At 39.1% G+C, this 18106-nt stretch overlaps 1 protein-coding gene across 1 annotated transcript in view; it reads left to right on the plus strand.

The window, feature by feature from the left end:
• hcn4 (hyperpolarization activated cyclic nucleotide-gated potassium channel 4) overlaps nucleotides 1–7241 on the plus strand; it is a 72300-nt gene extending 65059 nt beyond the window's left edge. Inside the window, exons 7-8 of the mRNA XM_032561736.1 lie at nucleotides 2539–2703; nucleotides 3875–7241. Coding sequence (XP_032417627.1) covers nucleotides 2539–2703; nucleotides 3875–6150 — 2441 coding nt within the window. The 3' untranslated portion in view covers nucleotides 6151–7241. The remainder of the gene's footprint in view (nucleotides 1–2538; nucleotides 2704–3874) is intronic.
• Nucleotides 7242–18106: the final 10865 nt, after the last annotated feature.

Consider the following 18106-nt stretch of genomic DNA (forward strand, 5'->3'; position numbering starts at 1 on the left):
CACTGCAGCTCAGTACCTCATCCACACAGTGTTGGCTTCATCCAGAAAGCCACAGGACAAGAGGATTTAATACAGAGCTGCGATGCTCCTCTCCAGAAGGGATTACTGGAGCTGTGCGGTGGGAAATGGACCCCCAACACAGCTATGGCCAAGGCTGCAATATCAGGACACACTTAGGTTCCCAGAGCACACAGAAAGGCACACGAAGGGTTGTGGTTGTTTCGCAGTTTTCACATTTTTAATTCTGTGTTGTTAATTGGTGGAAATTTCCACCAGGTTCTCTCTTACACACAGACACAGTACAGGTGTTCACATAAGATTGTGTTCCTTTGATTCATTCATAGCCCACTCTGGCCAGTCAAATCATGCATTTTTCTATTATCAGTTCCAATTACATCTTTGAAACCAGTGAACACAGTTATAAACACTTTGCTCTTGGAGGGAATTCACAAAGCAGTAAAAACACTCTTTTTTGTACAGTGTTTGCTTTACTGCTGCACAGAAATTGACAAACTACATTACACTTAATGTTGGCAAGAGTATACAAGCCCCTTAAGTCTAACAGAAGGGAGCAATTTGCAACTTTTTTTTCATCAAGTTGCAGTTGTCATCTATTCAGTCATAAACACATCAGATCCTGAGGCAGTCAAATAAGCACGGAAATTATTTGCTTTTTGTTAATATTTTGTTTAACAGATACACAGTTGGTCCTATCCTGACGAGGTGTAGCTCAAAGCTTTACAAACAAATTCTGACAGGAAAAATCTTGAAACTATTTACAGCAATCAATAGATGTACACAACGAGGTACAATAAATCCACAGAATACTTACTGCATGCAGCAGTGAATTCCTAATAAATTTGGATAATTCCCAGTAAACAGGGAAATGCAGTAAACATTTCCCTGTTTACTGCATTCATACACATTTGGGTATGCGACCTTACACACACGCATGTTGATACCCTATGCAAAGCCACCCCGTTTGAAAAACACATGCACCATTTGCATGCAGTACAGACACACTTCCTTCTACTTACACAGTCTGTGTGCTACATTTCTACAGCTGTGCAGCATCTTAAATAGAGCACTGTCTTTCCTAAGTCAGATCCAAAGCTTTGAAAATAGCACTTAGTGCTACCTTGATTGGATTACAGAGTTAAAATTTTAATGCTAGAAGATAAAGTACATTTGTCATATTTTTTTTTTCCTAAGACTTGATGCCCTTTACTTTTCTCAAGAGAGAATTCAGTAAATAACACATTTCTGTGGTCAACATTAATTAAATGTTTTTAATACATTGTTAAAGTGTTTACAGGAAAGACCACCAAACAAGAGCAGAAGGAGCAGGCTAGCAAATCTGAAACAAATTTCTCAGTGCCTTTGCTGTTTAAGCATAAGAAAAGGCTTATAATTTGTGAAATATACTGCCCTGGCTTGTGCGATGGATATGTGTATGATTTCTGTTTTCACAATTATTCTCTCAGTGGCATTATAATGGCAATACATATGGTGCACAAGTGTTCATACTCCCTGAACTTATTAATATTTTCTTAAGTTATAGTCCCGATATTTAATGTATTTTAATAGCATTGTATGTCACTGTCTTGTATATGAAAGTAGTGCATATTTTTAAGGTTGAGTGAAAATGATACATGATTATCAACCACAAGTAAAAATATGAAAAGTGAATGACCATATTGTGTTAGACTGTCCTGCTTTTTCCATTTTCAGATGATGGATTAAACAGGGGTCTGTCAGATGACAAAACCTTGGGATTATTGTTTTGTAATCTACCCCTGATTGAAACTTGTTCCCTGTTCTTCTCTCTAACATTAGTGTTTGTTCACTAATGTTTGATATCGATATTTAGGCATTTAGATGCTGTTTAATAATAAGGTGAAAATAAGTTGTTACACAGGATTTTATTTAGGGATAAAACAGTTAAGGACTCTGAGTAGATAGATGTGCCAAACTAGAAAATTATGAAACCATGCCGTTTCATAAAATCCAAACACAATGAATTGAAGCTTGAGGATGTAATACCAAAACTTTGTCATAACAAAAACATGTGAAACAGATTGAGGGACATAAATGCTTGTAGAAGCCATATGAAGGATGAAGTAAAATCAGTGTTGTTTCAGGAATAGGCCTAGTTGTTCTATCAATTTTCTTGATTTTTCTTTGAATACTTGTGCTTGTATTTGTATAATAAACCTAAAATATACTCTATGTTTCTCAGCAGTTTGTTACCCAAGGAATAACACTAAATCAGCTCAACAAACCAGAATTTGAGGATATACTATAGAAATGTGTTGCCTTTAATTTTCTTTTAAAGGTGGAAAGTTGTTTGCATTACTGACATATGATAATTAATATAGAAATTGCTTAGGATATCTGAGTGAAGAAAAGAGTGGCACAATAGTCTTCAACAAATACTAAAGTTTGTAGCTGTGCACCCCGCATAACCCATTATATGAATTCATTTTAAAAGGTATCTCTAGAGTGTCATAGTGTCTTATCTGCCGTTTCTTGTTGCAGAGATTTGTTTGCTGACACGAGGCAGGAGGACAGCCAGTGTACGAGCCGACACATACTGTCGTTTGTATTCTCTCTCTGTGGACAACTTCAATGAGGTTCTTGAAGAGTATCCTATGATGAGAAGAGCCTTTGAGACTGTTGCCCTGGACCGGCTGGACCGAATTGGTGAGGAAATCAACATAGCAACCCTGAGATCACTTAAGACAGCATGCAGATCAAAGCAAACTAACAAAATTAATGATATTCAGTGACATTTGCTGTAACCATCAATGTTCTGGAATGCTACAGTCAGAAACAGGAGAAACAGCATGTTCTTACTGACACTTAACTCAAAGTCATCGGTATGCAAACATGAAGACAGGGCTTTGAGGTTTTAAGATCTCTGGATGATTTCTCTTACACGTGCAATTGATATTCTCTCTCTGTCCATCATTGTTCTCATTCTCAGTCCCACATATGAAAAACCCACAATAAAAGGCATGCTGGTATTATCATTCAACCAATCACGGCATGCTCTGTTTTATTCTCATATGTTTTGAATGGAAGATAGGAAATTTGCTTAAGGGGTTCACTTTGTAGAAAATGACTGCTTTGAAATGATGCACTTAGCTGATAGTAAGAGTTTAGTGGAATTGTTGCCTGCATGTACTTGTATTACTTCTGTCTTTGATGCTCATTTATAAAGTTACTCAGGGAGTCTAAAATTACCTGTCTTTGTGATGGTCTTTGCATAATTTGATTTGTGTGAGACAAAAGATGGGTGTGTAGTCACATCGCAAAAAACAGAAGTTAGGTGAAACTAAATAAACTAAAGTAAATATAAAGGTTTTTTTCTCTCTGTTTGCCTTGTTGTTGTTTTTTACTGATTTATGTTGATTCTAATTGAAGACAGCTAACTCTGTAATTGTGTCACCATTTCACAGTGAGTAAGGGTGACCTAGCCAGTCATAAAGATACACACTTGTTCCTTGTGGGGAGTAAAGGAGCTCACAGTTAGGAAGAATGAGATTAAAATAGATCATTCATGAGCTCAGACAGCTTGAGGGCAGTTTTGCAACAGGGGTGTGACATTTTAATATCAATATGTTTTCATGCATAACAGGTTACTAAGTTTACCACTGAAAGCACTTGCACTTTAAAGCTCAAGAGCTTAAATCTGTCCAGTAAAAATAACACTATACCTAATAATATATTTGAAAAGAACTCATTAAAAACCTCGTTTCTCAAAAAGTGATATAATATCAATGCATTTTAAACAGTTATTTACATTTTCTCACAGTCCCTTCTATTTCTTTTCTCAAGTCTAACTGACAGTTTTTGTTTTTGTCTTTTAAAGGAAAGAAAAACTCTATTCTTCAACACAAGGTGCAACATGATCTCAGCTCTGGGGTACTCAACTACCAAGAAAATGAGATTATTCAGCAGATTGTGCAACATGACAGGGACATGGCCCACTGCGCCCACCTCATGCAAAACGCTCCGCCACAGACGCCTCCATCACCAACCCCTGTCATCTGGGCGCCCCTAATCCAGGCACCCCTCCAGGCTGCTGCTGCCACCACCTCAGTGGCTATTGCATTGACACATCATCCCCATCTCCCACCAACACTCTTCAGACCTCCAGTCTCTGTTCTCAGTTCCCTCAAGGACCCATCCACCAGACTTCGAAAGTTCCAACCATTCGTTCCTTCATCCACAGCACCTGGCTCCTCTGGAGACTCTCTATCTAGCACACCCTCTAAGCTGCACTCTGGGGTGGACATGCCATTGCTTGCCGCCTTTCGTGCTCACCATATGACATCTGGTTCTGGGACAGTTGGCTCAACAAGACAAGGATCAGGCTTGGGAGGCCAACGTGGAAATAATGGGACTGGGTCTGTGTCCAGTGAAGGGGGGACTAATGTATTCCCTTTTGGTCCACACTCCTCCTCTGGTTCTCCCTCTTCTAGTATGGCACAACTTCACCCACAACCACAGTATCAACAACCCTTTCGATCCAGCACCCCACCCCTTTCGAATCTCTTTCACCAATCACCTGTAGGCGGAAGCACAGGATCAGGACTAAGTGGAGGAGCAATTGGAGCATGTGGGGGTGCTACAGGTTGGTCTTCAGGAGGCACAGCTGGAGGTTCTGTTGAAGGAGCCTCTGGTGGAGACTCTTCTTGGGCTGGGGAGGACTTCACAACTGGTATAGCAGACATTACTTCTAGGGAGCGCTTCGACTTGAAAGGAGCGACTGATGGATCATTACACGGAAATCCGGGGGAAATACTGGGTGCAGGATCAGAGAGCTCAGTGGGAGCTGCTTGTTGTCAGTTCACGGGTACAACATCAGGAGCATCAGGGTTAGGTGTCACTTGTGGTTTAATGCAGGACAAAACCAAGAGATTACTAGGAGAAACTTCTAGAGGGTCAATTGAAAGAGTCTCCAGGGGATCAATGAGTGGGACTTCACAAGAATCACTGTTATTTACAAACCCTGGGGGATCATTTGGGAAGGCCAGCAATGGTTCATCTGCATCTGTTTTTGATATATCCTGTGGGGGAACATTTGGAGGAGTTTCTGTTGAAATGTCACTGGGGAATTCAACAGCATTGTTTGGGAAGTCTTCCACTGGATCAGCAAGCAGCCATACAGGAGGAGCCTCAAATGAGCCTGGAGAAACCGCAACAGGAGGATACACTGGTAGAATGACAGGATGTGCGGTAGGAACCCAGGTGGCAACATTTTCAACTTTACCTGGTTTACCTTCAAGTGGAATTACAACAGGACTTGTTGGGTCCTCTTTTTGTCAGAGTCCTTTATCTACCAGTCCATCCAACATAATGTCTAGTCAGATTCTCCCGAACCAACCACATCCTAAGTCGCTTCAGCAGTTTGCTGGAGGAGGTAGGACTACCAGTGGCATAAACCTCTTCCAATCACCATCACAAGGCTCACCATCTTGTGTTAGGGGGCAACAAACTCAGTTGCCTGCTACTGGTTCCCCACCATCCGTCAGCCACTTTAGCTTGGCAGGCCTTCAGTCTGGCTGCTTGCCTCACCAGATGTCACTGGAAAAGTCTGCATTGGCTTCGTTGGCTCAGTATGGTTCAGCAAACGCCTCTCCTTGCCTTACCCCAGTAGCATGGAGTCCTACAGTACAAAGTCCAGTGGCAGGCAGGACTTTTCAATACAGCGACCCTTCAAGTATTGCAGGATCCCACAGTTCTTTGCTCATGCCCCAGTCTCCTCTCCTTTCACAGCTTCCCAGCCTGCCACAAGCATCAGGGAGAGATTCTCCTTTAGCTCCATTTTCTGAGGACCTAAAAAGTTTATCCAGCTCACACCCATCTTTACCCCAGGAGGTGGCCCAGGCCCTGAGCCACCAAACTACTTGCTCCTCTGTGGAGTATTATCCCTCACCATTTTCCTCACCAACTCTTGTGCCCAAACCCTGTAGCTCAATATCAGGGCACATGACTCCTCCAAAGCAGGAGTCGCCGGGGAACCCTAACCTGACTCAGTCCCCTAGATCATCTCCGGTACCTCCTCCACAGAGGGGCTCTGGTGCCTACTTGTCAGATCTAGAACCTCAAACTGCTCGTTCTAAACTTCCTTCCAATTTGTGAGGATCGATCACACCCTCCTGTGCTCCCCTGATATGAAACACCACTATCTGTACTCATGAGATTATTTTATGTTGTCAGACTTCATTGTGTTCCATCTCTCATTTACCAGGATTTTTACATTTACTGTGAATTCAAGATATTTTACTAGGAAACTCAGAGCTATAAAGTACTCCTCTTTTGTTTAATTCATTGTTTTTGTTCATATATGCTGTATATAGGCAGAAATATTTTAAACTCATAGGCTAATTAAGGGACGGGGAGGGTGTGAAAGTGATCTCAAGGACAGTCATTTTCTTTATTTGTAAGACTATGCCAAATTCATCATCATTCATATTATTTGGAAAGTAAATCAATAGAATACATAAAAATGTTTTTTATTGCAGGAACCTATGCACTAATACCTGCATGTATAAAGGCTTTTGTGTGTTTTAAGATTACTATCAAAATTTTTAGCTCAAAAGATATGATTTGAGACTCATCGACTCTTGTACCTTTCTGTTTAGGATCACATATTGCTGATTCTTAAATGTATTTATTAGATTGTTCTTATTTATCCTCTGTATAAACTTTTTAAAACCTTGAACGATGGAGATGAGATTTTAGGATACCAAAAAGACTTTTTCTGTGGAATAACTATTCACCTCTCCAGGGCCCACGATCCCTCTTTTATACCACTTTGTTGTTTTCACACTGGTATTTGAAACAGAGGAAGAGGGGTTTGCTGAGCTACCTTCTGTCTCAGTGTTTCGACATAAGAGTATGTGATGGACGACCTTTCTGCAGAGTCCTCAACCATATTCTAACAAGCTCACCTTGTCTTCCAAGCTTGTGACACTTAAGTGTATTAAGTTTGTATTGTTTCTCTTCCGAGCCATGCTCAACTGTTAATGTGTGAGTGTAGCAACAAGTGTGATCAAGTTGAATGCAAGGGAAGAGTTTTTCCAGACTGATCAAAAGTAAGTTTGCCTTTTTTAAACAAAACTTAGGACTTCCAATAACCAGTTTGTGTGATGCATTGCATCGCACTTGGATCATAAAGAAATACTTTTACATTTGATAGTAATAAAGCCCATTGGGGAAAGTGATAACAATTACAATGAAACTTGATTTTTTTCTCTCACTATATGGATCCGCACCGAGTTTGAAAACAACATCTTCATTAACCAATACAGTTTGTTAAATCAGAAATACAGAAATGCTGGACCAAAAATATTCATTTATCTTTGCACCACTTCCTCTGGTGTAGCTGCTTAATGGTCAGCATGAGTTTTTCTCCTTAGTAAAGACTAATTATGAGTTTGAGATGCTGAATGTATGCATGATGCTTCCAATGAGTACTGTAGGTATGGTTGGTGCACTGAAGGCAAATTGTCCCTAAGAGGGTTAAGAAACTGTTCTGTAACTGTAAAAGTCATTGATTCTACATCTTTAACAGACAGTATTGTCAGCAGCCATTTCTGTAGCCATAATGTCCATTAAAAGACATATAAGTGCGAGTTGAGTAGTTCATGAGATAATCTGGACATGTTACTGTGAAAGCTGCCTGCAACAGCCCACTTGTTACTCCTATAATCTTTTAAGTGACACTGTACATTTGTGCCATTTTAAAAATGATCCAATTAAATGTTCAGGTATTCTTGGCCTCTTTTATATTTTAGTATAAACAAATTTTGATCATTTTTAAGAAAGCTCTAACATAATAGTTCAATTAACACCTTCAATTGCAAAACCATACATTTGACTCTAGATTTTGACACAGCAATTCTGTTCTTTCACACACATGTTCACACACTGATAATGGCTGTAGCCCCAGCTGCCCTGGGGCACAACGACTGAGGCAGATGGAGCATGGATTTGAACCGGCAACCTACTGATTAGGGGAAGAACTCCTACCACCGTCAGCCCGTATTTGAGAAATGTGCATTTTAAGGTTATTGATTCACTAACAACGATTTACTCTTGCTTCAGGCTTTGATATGAAGCAAAATGTTTCATGTTAAATGTTCAAATAGCAGAGCCAAACTAGAAAAGTCTATTATGCCAAAGTCTACTATTTGGCATAATAGACTTCAGGCATAAATATGTATTTAGATGTTGAAATGAAGCCCTGGATAAATGTGGATAGCTATATAAGATTTGAACCACTTCTGAATAACATACCAACCTGGACACTTAATGATTTCAAAAAGCTGTCACAAAGCCATAATAATTTTTGTAAGGCAAAGTAAACATACCGGAAACTCAAGTTGCAAAATAAAATCTAAATTCTGAATATTTTATTTCTCTCTCTTGAGCAATCTGATCTGTTTAAGCTAGAATTATACAATTCTTTCCATTTACCAATTTTCATGGGTTAAGGCTGTAAAAGATATATTTAAATTGGATATTTTCTGATTTAAGTTAACTAATTTGTATCTCTGTACCGTTAATTGCTTCATGAACATTGATTGAATTTTGCTCATTTTTCCTCAGACTGCTTCATATTAGCAACATCTGCAGCCACGCAAAGCTGATTAGATAATCGGTGGTTAGCATATGTCATCCATCCATCCATCCATTTTCTGTTCACCCTTTGTCCCTAATGGGGTCGGGAGGGTTGCTGGTGCCTATCTCCAGCTACGTTCCGGGCGAGAGGCGGGGTACACCCTGGACAGGTCGCCAGTCTGTCGCAGGGCAACACAGAGACATACAGGACAAACAACCATGCACACGCACACTCACACCTAGGGAGAATTTAAAGAGACCAATTAACCTGACAGTCATGTTTTTGGATTGTGGGAGGAAGCCGGAATACCCGGAGAGAACCCACGCATGCACAGGGAGAACATGCAAACTCCATGCAGAAAGACCCCAGCCTGGAATCGAACCCAGGACCTTCTTGCTGCAAGGCAACAGTGCTACCAACTGCGCCACTGTGCAGCCCTAGCCTAGTGTTTTGAAGCATTCAAATGAAATCGGCTAAATCTCTGGGACCAGGCTGTGATTTATTTTTGTCATATTTTTGCATATGTCAGTTATAGTTTTTACACAATATAACAAATATTTCCATTATGCATTATTAATGGCATTCAGATACATATGGTATATGTTTTCCATAAAATTCCTAGTTGTTTAGACACCGACACATTTTTTCCAGAAGTTTACCAGTGGTCAGGAAAATGTACATCACTAGGCATCACTAATCTCCCAAAGGAGCGGTACAGTGTTATGATCTTCATGTTTGTCTGTAGCTCATCACCAAGACAGACCCAGGTTCCACTCAGACAGCTGAGTCCCAGACTCAGTCACAGTACTCAGCCGCAGGAGCCTAATTTAACAAGACATATTTGTAATCTCTTGACCCCCCACAAGCTATCAGAGACTTCCATATAGAGGTGGCTATGCTGGTCCCTCATTACAACTTGTCGAAGTCCTTTTAACAAGGTGCACCAGTGCTTAAAATGACACAGTTTGTTTGCAAATATGCACATGAGCAGCAGATCTCACACTCACTGCTCCTTATTATACCCCAAATGAGAAAATAATATTGAAAGACAAAACATTGAGCTTTCAATGTTCTTGAAATATGCCTAATTATATCTGTAATTAGCACATCTATGGCCAACTGATTCTCCACTGTCTAGTTGCAATCAGTTTTGAGTGCATATATAAGTACATCATTGGGTGTTGTAAACCCAGTAGTCCAAAGCAGAATTTAAATATTTCTTTTCACAAGCATTACAACTGCTTTTAATGTTGTTAGGTGAGGATGACATCAGTAAAAAGTTAAATAAAGTCGTCAATATTAACTGCATCCCTGCACTGTCAGTTTAACATTTCCTCAATAATGCTGTGAAACACAACCGAGTAACATCTCATATCACATGTGCAATAAGATGAGTCTCTATATCTTGACCTTTTAATAAGTCAAAAAGTGAAATGTAGAATATCAGCAGCTGACATACTATTCAAAATCTAACATGTAACATTTCACCCTTTAACAATTTTACATGGTAGTATTCCCAAAGAAAGAACCACTGAAAACTGTTTCACTTACCTCTCGTGGATGTAACATCTTCTATATGTAATAAGAAATTCGAGGCAAATTTAATGAGAATTATGAGATACATTGAGCTCTGCAATTGAAAATGAAGTGATCTGAAAATCATAGCTCATATGACAACTTTCAAAGCCTCCATTCGCATACACCTCCTTTATCCGTCCACCAACTATGACCTTACTAACATATTGCAAGGAGCTTGAAAGAATGTCTTCACTCTGACATGTTCAAGAAATGATGTAGTTGGACATTCAGCTACAGGAGGAACAGGCATACAGCCAGGTACTCCACGGGGTGCTTGAGCTGATGGGCTTCTTTTGGAATGTTGCCTTTTTCCTTGTGATTGTCCCTGAGTGCATCTGAGCGGGTGTGTTCAGTTTGCTGCTGATTGGAAGGATATGAGGTTGGGCTTTGTTCATCGTCACGTAGCAATCAGTCAGTGTTTGGGATGTTTGTCTGTGACTATTATTTCACTCCTACCTGCCTCGCTCCTGTGTTGGAGCTGGTTTCTTTAAAAGGTGGATAGAAGTCACAGCTAAAATGTTTATAGAACAGGGACTGGCTAATTAAGTCATTGAGTTTTATTTAGATTTTACCAACACAGAGTCCCGCATAATTATAAGGTGAAATGAAACTTTTTCTAAATTATTTTCAAGTCAAAATCTAACAAGTGAGATGTACATTTGTATTCAGTTCCCCTCCTACCACTAGATGGAATCAAGTGTTAAAAGTTATCTTCTGAAGTCACCTTATTTGTAAATAGATTCCTTCCTGTGTCCGTATGGATAAGTTGCAGTCAGTAGGAAGGTTGAGTTGACACAAAAATATAAATAAATAAAAATAGAGAGAGGATGAAGACCGCAGTATGAAAGTGTGTAAGAGGAACTGACCCAACTTCAGTCTCAGTCAAACAAATATGTTTACAAACTCATTTTCTTGTTATTGAATTAAAAGTATAGGCTGGGATGAGACATAATTATCATTATACATAATCATTAATGTATTAAAGTTTCAATAATCATAAACAAAACAGCAGTGGGTGTAATAAAAACCATCAACTAACTAATGTGATGACAGGATGATAAAAATAAATAACATAAGAAAAAGTCAGCCACATTAATGTAGCATATAATGAAGGGCCTTATTAAAATAAACAAAAAAATATTTGTTTATTATTGGATATTGGATATTCTCCAACTAATTTCACTGAGCTTGAGCTATTTCCCAAAGCCAAATAGACAGTAGTTTAAGTTTCTGGATGTGTAAATTTGATAGAAATACCCCAAAGTCTTGCTGCAATGCAATGCACAACTGCAAGGGGCCTGAATACATACACACATGTCACACTTGACACATTTTTGGAGAAATTGGAAAAATAATATTTGATTGATGACCATGAAGCCTCAAATTTCTTTACTGGAAATGAAAAGGGAGATTATAATCCTCAGGGTCATAAAATGCTTTCAACTCACAGAAGACCATGTAATCCTTCTCTCTGAGTAAAGATGTGAAAATAGCAGAAATTGGAGTAACAAGATTTTCACCTGACAGCAATGTTTACTCTTCAAGCAGATTTTTCTATTTCCATCCTCTCACACTATTTGCCACAGTCACATCTGCAGCATAATGTAGCATGGAGACTGTGCTTTTCCGGGGAATCAGTTGGGAATTAGATAAGCTTTGAAACTTTGTGTCTTTTGAGAGGGGGGAATAAAGAAAAACAACGATGACTCACTTTCTCATGCGGAGAACTATTTTCATTACGTCTGCCTGTGACACCCATAAGAACATGGAAGGAAGACTACTGTTTGAGATCAGGAGAGGAGATGGCAGAGAAGGGTAGCTGAAAGATCATGACTACCGGCATTGTGCCCAAATGCTTCAAACTCAGAATTTTAGAGAAGACTATAAAAAGACAGAGGAAGAAGTGCCTGATAAGCCTTTTTTTTATTTTAATGCCATGCATTAGTAAACATAGGGTATGTCTTTTAAAGAACAGCATATTTAGGTCAGGAATACCCATTCTTTAGGTGGTTAGGGGACAGGCTTTGGCCTAAAATAGAAGTAGTTGTTTTTAGCAAGTTTAAGGTCATGACTCTATAGCATTTCTAGGTCTTTCTAGGTCTCCAAATTATACATGGAGTACTTTATTTTTATTGCTTAATGTTAGGTCCAATAAAATCTATTGGCATTGATTGCAGACTGTGGTGAAAGTACCCCTCTGTAACAATAAAATATGTCATTGGTTCTCAATTAGCCTGGCAAAAACAAGCACCTTGTTCTACACTTTGCTTCAGTCTGGATGCTGGGCTCTTAAGAAGTAATTGCTTGCTGGATGCATGGACTATATTGAAGTTTTAAATGATTGAATCTGATTTTACCCAATCACTAATGTTTGGCTGTGATGCGCCAGCTGCACTGTGAAGAAAGCAGAAGCTTACCAGAAATTGTGTGCACTGTAAGCAAACAACACTCCCAGCAAAGAGAGAAGTGCACAACTGAATGACATCTTTGCCAGCAATAAAATTTATTAAATTTCTTGCTCCTCTTGCTATTAAACCTCTTGCTCCAACTTTAATTGCTCAATTTCTGGAATGAAAAAGTGTGAACTGAATGACTTTGTTCACCTCCTCCGCTGCCATTGCCAAGCTACAATTATAGGCAGACCACAGTCCTAAGCCAGCGCAGAAAATTTATGTAATCACTCACAACTGCTCTTTCTGTTCTCTGCTTGGCCCAGATGAAATTCATCCTGAGAAATCGAGCTCAATCTGAGAAATCCCTAACGGTGCACAGAAGGGAGATGAACATTGGGTTCTATTGCGTAGAAAAGTAATGGCCAAGCTACGTAGTTCTCACTGTGTAAACAGGCATTAACCCTGACTGTAAGCAAGAACAGAATTCTACTTCAAGACATAACAGTGAAAAAGAAATATACATCCACATAGTTCGAGTGCATTTCAAATTTTGATGTCCCAGTTTTGTGATGGCCCAGTTGCTCATAAATATATCTTAGTCAATGAAGGTTAGTTGTTACATCAGAAAACATGTAATTTTTTTAGAAGGCTTTTGTTGTTTCTTTTAATTTAATTTATTTATTATTTTAGTTCTTTTACCCTTGATCTCTGGCCACAAATTTGTGCAACCCCTCCAAAACCAGATATTTGCACACAATTTATTACTGAAATAATATGAAAGCTAGTTTTACCCTCTAATAGTCTTTGTGGTTGAGGGCAAAACTACTAATTTTGTATCATAGCTCTTCACTCAGTAATGTAAGCTTGAGCACAATGTGGGCTGTTGGGCAGTGTTCTGTAACCCAAATATGACCAAGTTTATGCAGGCTACTTTAGAACTTCTCAACTTTTTTAATCTGATGAAAAACCACAAAATACGTACACAAATTTGACAAATACATGTACATTCCCATTTTGGTTGCAGCTGACGAGACAACTCTGTGTTGAAGCCAAAGGTTGGGGCCGCCCCTTACTAGATTAGAGTGGAGGGAAACAGAAAAGGGCATATTTCTACTCTATTTGAAGAGATGACGGGTTTACATAAAAAAAAAACCCCTGCCTCTGTGAGCTGTCTTTCATTCCCTGAAGTACGTACTATAATTCCACTTAATCTGATGTTGAGAGCATAATGGCAAAAAGGTACTCACCTATACCGATTAATATATTTACAAAGGACCTATTTATGTTTCTGTGTTTATGTTAGGCTGTCCTGATGACAGATATCTGCACCACACCACATAATGATGAGCAATGAACACCAAACTGTATGTATGTACAGAGTTCATCATTTTTAGAGACACAAGCCATTTTATTGTTGGATCTCTTTACTTTGTGACACTACAGGAGCTAGAAGGAAAACGACTTTCTCCCCAGACAGTCAAGGTTTCTTTTGTTCTTTTTCTAGAAAGCAGTGACTGGATCAACACTTCTAATGAGGACTCGCACCCTTTTGAGGAGGACAGCATTTTGATCACTTTGCTATTGATCAATGGATATCTATTTTTACCATGGAAACTAAGGGGAAAAAGCAATAAGGGGATTGTGCGAATACAGTGTGACTTGACGGGACTTTGCACCGACTCACACAGCCTCCACGGATGCTCAGCATCAGTGGTTAGTTATGTGTGTGGAGGGGAAATGGGATGAACTGTCCATAAGCACACATATTGGATGAAATAAAGTGGTATAGAATAAAATATAAAGAACACCTGCCTGGGGTAGTTTGTGTTTCTTTCACAAATACAACACATTTCCTCTTGCAAGTCATGCTGTGTGTCACAGCAACACACAAGTAACACTCTACGCTAAAAGAACACCTCATAGGAGCAATGTGATGCCTCTTTTGTCTCCATGGTGCTGACAATTTGGCAAATTCGACAGGTTACATTTTTTTCTCTCTCATACAGCTTGTGTTTTTTTGTTTTTTCTGTAAGCAAAAAAAAAGTCGCACGCACATCCCCTCAGATGCATACAAAGAGCAGTCGAGAGACAGGTGAAGCTCCTCAGAATGCTGGAAATGTTGGCAGACTGTAAAAAAGGAGGACAGTCTGTGTCTGCCCTTGTGAGCACTCAGCCATCTGCTTCATTAGAATTCCCCCTTGAGGTAACCTTCCTTTCTCCAAGAGGAACTCATTGTAAGTGAAGGGCTTTGTTTTAGATTGTCTATTGTAATTACACATTATTCTGCTGCTCTGACGCCTGCCTGCTGAGAGAAGACTTGGCTTTAAGCCGGCTGCTTGTCATCTGACACTAACAAAAACACACACAGAGACATTTGCCACATGAACTTCGTATTTTACTTCTTTTTTTTTGCAGTTTTTGCAGTTTTTGCATCACAACCTACATCAGTGAGATCAGGATGACATCCCAGCGGCTGAGGTAGCAGCCATGGAGGGACAGGCTCTAAAGCCTTTTCTGCAGCATCTGGGATAATCTGTTCTACTTCTTCTTGGGTCACACTCAGCAGTAATTAATCCAACCATTACCCTACAGGCGTCAGGGTTAAAGCCCTGCATATGTCTGTGTCTCATGCTCTTTTTTTTTTTTTCCCAGATAACTCCTTTCAACTTGACATTTATGCTGGAATAGGGAAAAAAAAGTGTGGCTTGACTCTTTCATAAATTACAGCATTTTAATATTAACATCTCTGAAGGACATGGAACTTTGGAGCATATTTATGTTGGCCATAGGAAGCAAACTGGAGTGTTTGCACACACAAAAAAACATATTTAAAATATCTTTGTCCCCTTTATTTGTTTTCTATTTTAAATAATTTAAACTCCATATCTTCTAATGCTTGTCGCATGCAGACATGCCTCAATATTTTTTGGCAACCAAGACCCCAAAGCACTCAGAAACATTCAGTAACTACAACATATCCGCATTAGGGCTTTTTTTTTCCCCCACCCATCTAAAATCCTACCATCAAAGCCCTTTGACATGTGCCAGTTTGGTTGAAAATATTGTGCGAATGCCAGATTTGCAACGTTTTTTTTTTTTCTTGTGTCAGTATGGATGTGTGTGCCCGTGCACATGAGTGACTCCATATTTCCATGCTGATGTGAGTGTCAGAGGGGATTAAGTTCATGAAAGCATACACAGAACTGATGGCCGCAATTTGCTGACCGGATATCCACACTCATATTTCTTCTTCTGCCTCCACCTAAAAAAAAAAAGCCTCATTGCTCTGCTTCTTCTATCCTCTGCTAAAAAGTTTAGGTGATCAGAGATGTGTCCTGAGTTACAGGAAAGTGCTGACTGGCTGCAGGATGGAAATTGTAGTATTTTATATAAAAAGGTGATAATATGGAGTCTGCAACCAGGATAATGGTATATATCATCAGGCAGAGATGTGCGAAATGTGATGAGCTCAGTAGATAATGAGAGTCTGTCCAAATGGATTTCCTGGTGTGTTATTAACTCTACTGATGGGGAAAAGAGATTTACTTGCTTCTGCAGTACTTCACCAAATTTCCTTTTAAGAAATATTTCTACTTCTTATGTCTCTTTTAGTACTTTTTGACTTCATCAGTATATTTCAGATGAGTAGACCTTATGTGGTTTTACATTAAGACAGGGATGTTAAATTGATGCTGCGTTGAAGAGAATCGAAGTAAAAATTCAGGCTCAAGAGCTCATTCAAAAGGTCAAGGGTTAGCAAAGATTTAATAAGGAAAATCAACATGAATTTAACCAGGTTGCAGATCTAAAATTGCAACCTGGAAAGGTTTGCGTGTAAAAAACATTGAAGTTAATGGACTGGTAGGTTTAATACAGTATGGTTTGCATGTATATTAGGCTCCCCTGAATATATATGTTCTTGAACTGCCTATCTCTGTGCAAGTTCTGAAGATCAAGAGGACAAACTCTTTTCTCATTGTTTTCTGGAAAATAACTGATGCTTAGAATCTTGCTATAGCTTTTCAATTGGATTTTGGTCTGAACTTTGACTGTGTGACAAATATGCTTTGATCTAAACAATTTTATAAAATTTCTTGTTGTATATTTAAGGTTATTTCTTGCTGAAAGGTGAATCAGTCAGTCCTTAGTCCTTTGTAGCAGATTTTCCTTAATGACTGTCCTGAATTTAGCTCCAAATGTATTCCCACTAGGTTTAGCCAGTTCATGATACTAGCAAGTTTCCTGACCGGCATGGAGAATCACATACAGGACTCAAAAAAAAGGAGTTTGTTTACAGTAAAAAATGCAAAAATCAGAGAAGATTCAGGTCCACGTCCATGTGGAGAGAAGTGGTGAGGAAATTTAGAAAAACTGAAGCTAGTTTAAGATTCCAGGGAAAAGGTTTGTGTTTCAAGGTTCCAGGTAGCAGTGAATAAAAATACAAATCATAGCTCAATATAATTGAAACCATAACTCTGATTTACTGAATTAGTTAGTTTAATAATTTTTATTTGTTCTTGTTCTGTCTGGTTACATGCCAAGGATTATTTCAGCAACACAAGCAAAACACTGCAGCTTGAGCCATCACTTCTGACAAAATTACAATCTATCATAATTACATTTCAATTTTTCGTTAGGTCTTCTTTCTAATACATCCCCTCTTACAACCATATGTCGATTGTCTTCATATTAAAACGTAAATAGATTTTTCATCAGATCTGAGTCATGCTCCTATTCTGGCTCTGGCCCTTTCCGGATCGTCAGATGAGTGCTAATCGAAACTGAGAGAGACGGACTTTGATGTGATGCCTTGAGCTGCGACCTCCCTCCTGCGATATGTCAACACAGGAATCAGGAGCTGGAATTGTCACCCTGCCATCTGCTAATCGTCTCTCCTAAATGCCCATTTCGAAGCACAACCCTTTCTCCCCCTTCCTTCCAGACAAACTCTCAAAATCTGATTCAGTCAGTGGCCAGTTTTCATTCTGGAAGGCTTAAATCCATCTTGCAATGCTCACAATTTTTTTAAACACTATGCATTGAGTCAGTGCTTTAAATTGAATTGAAGAGATTAATTCCAAAATGTGATATCGGCCCTGTCTAAAATATGACCCGTATTCTGTTTTACTGACTGCTGGCACGTTAGCAAATCCTTTCAAAAGATATGTGGGGTTTCATTTGGAGAAGAGGCATGGTTGGTCCTGCTTTTAGGAATGATGAACTATAAACAGAGATTTTACCCACCTCATGAAAAATAACAGAATATATTATCATGTTGTGCAGCTGAGAGGATGATTCTTGTGTATTTCATGAGATCCTTTCTCGTCTAAAAATAAAACAAACCCAGAGGAAGCAGTTTAAAGAGAGGGAATACCATATTCTTATATTTAGGAGCTGTAATTCTCCGTGACTGGTGATCCCTGCGGTATCCTCTGCTTTTTTCTCTGGCTCCTTCATACCAGTGAACACAGATGGGGAGAAAGCCTTCCTTTCCTCGCAT

This window comes from Xiphophorus hellerii, chromosome 4 (assembly GCF_003331165.1).
Source record: "Xiphophorus hellerii strain 12219 chromosome 4, Xiphophorus_hellerii-4.1, whole genome shotgun sequence".
Taxonomy (NCBI): Eukaryota; Metazoa; Chordata; class Actinopteri; order Cyprinodontiformes; family Poeciliidae; genus Xiphophorus; species Xiphophorus hellerii.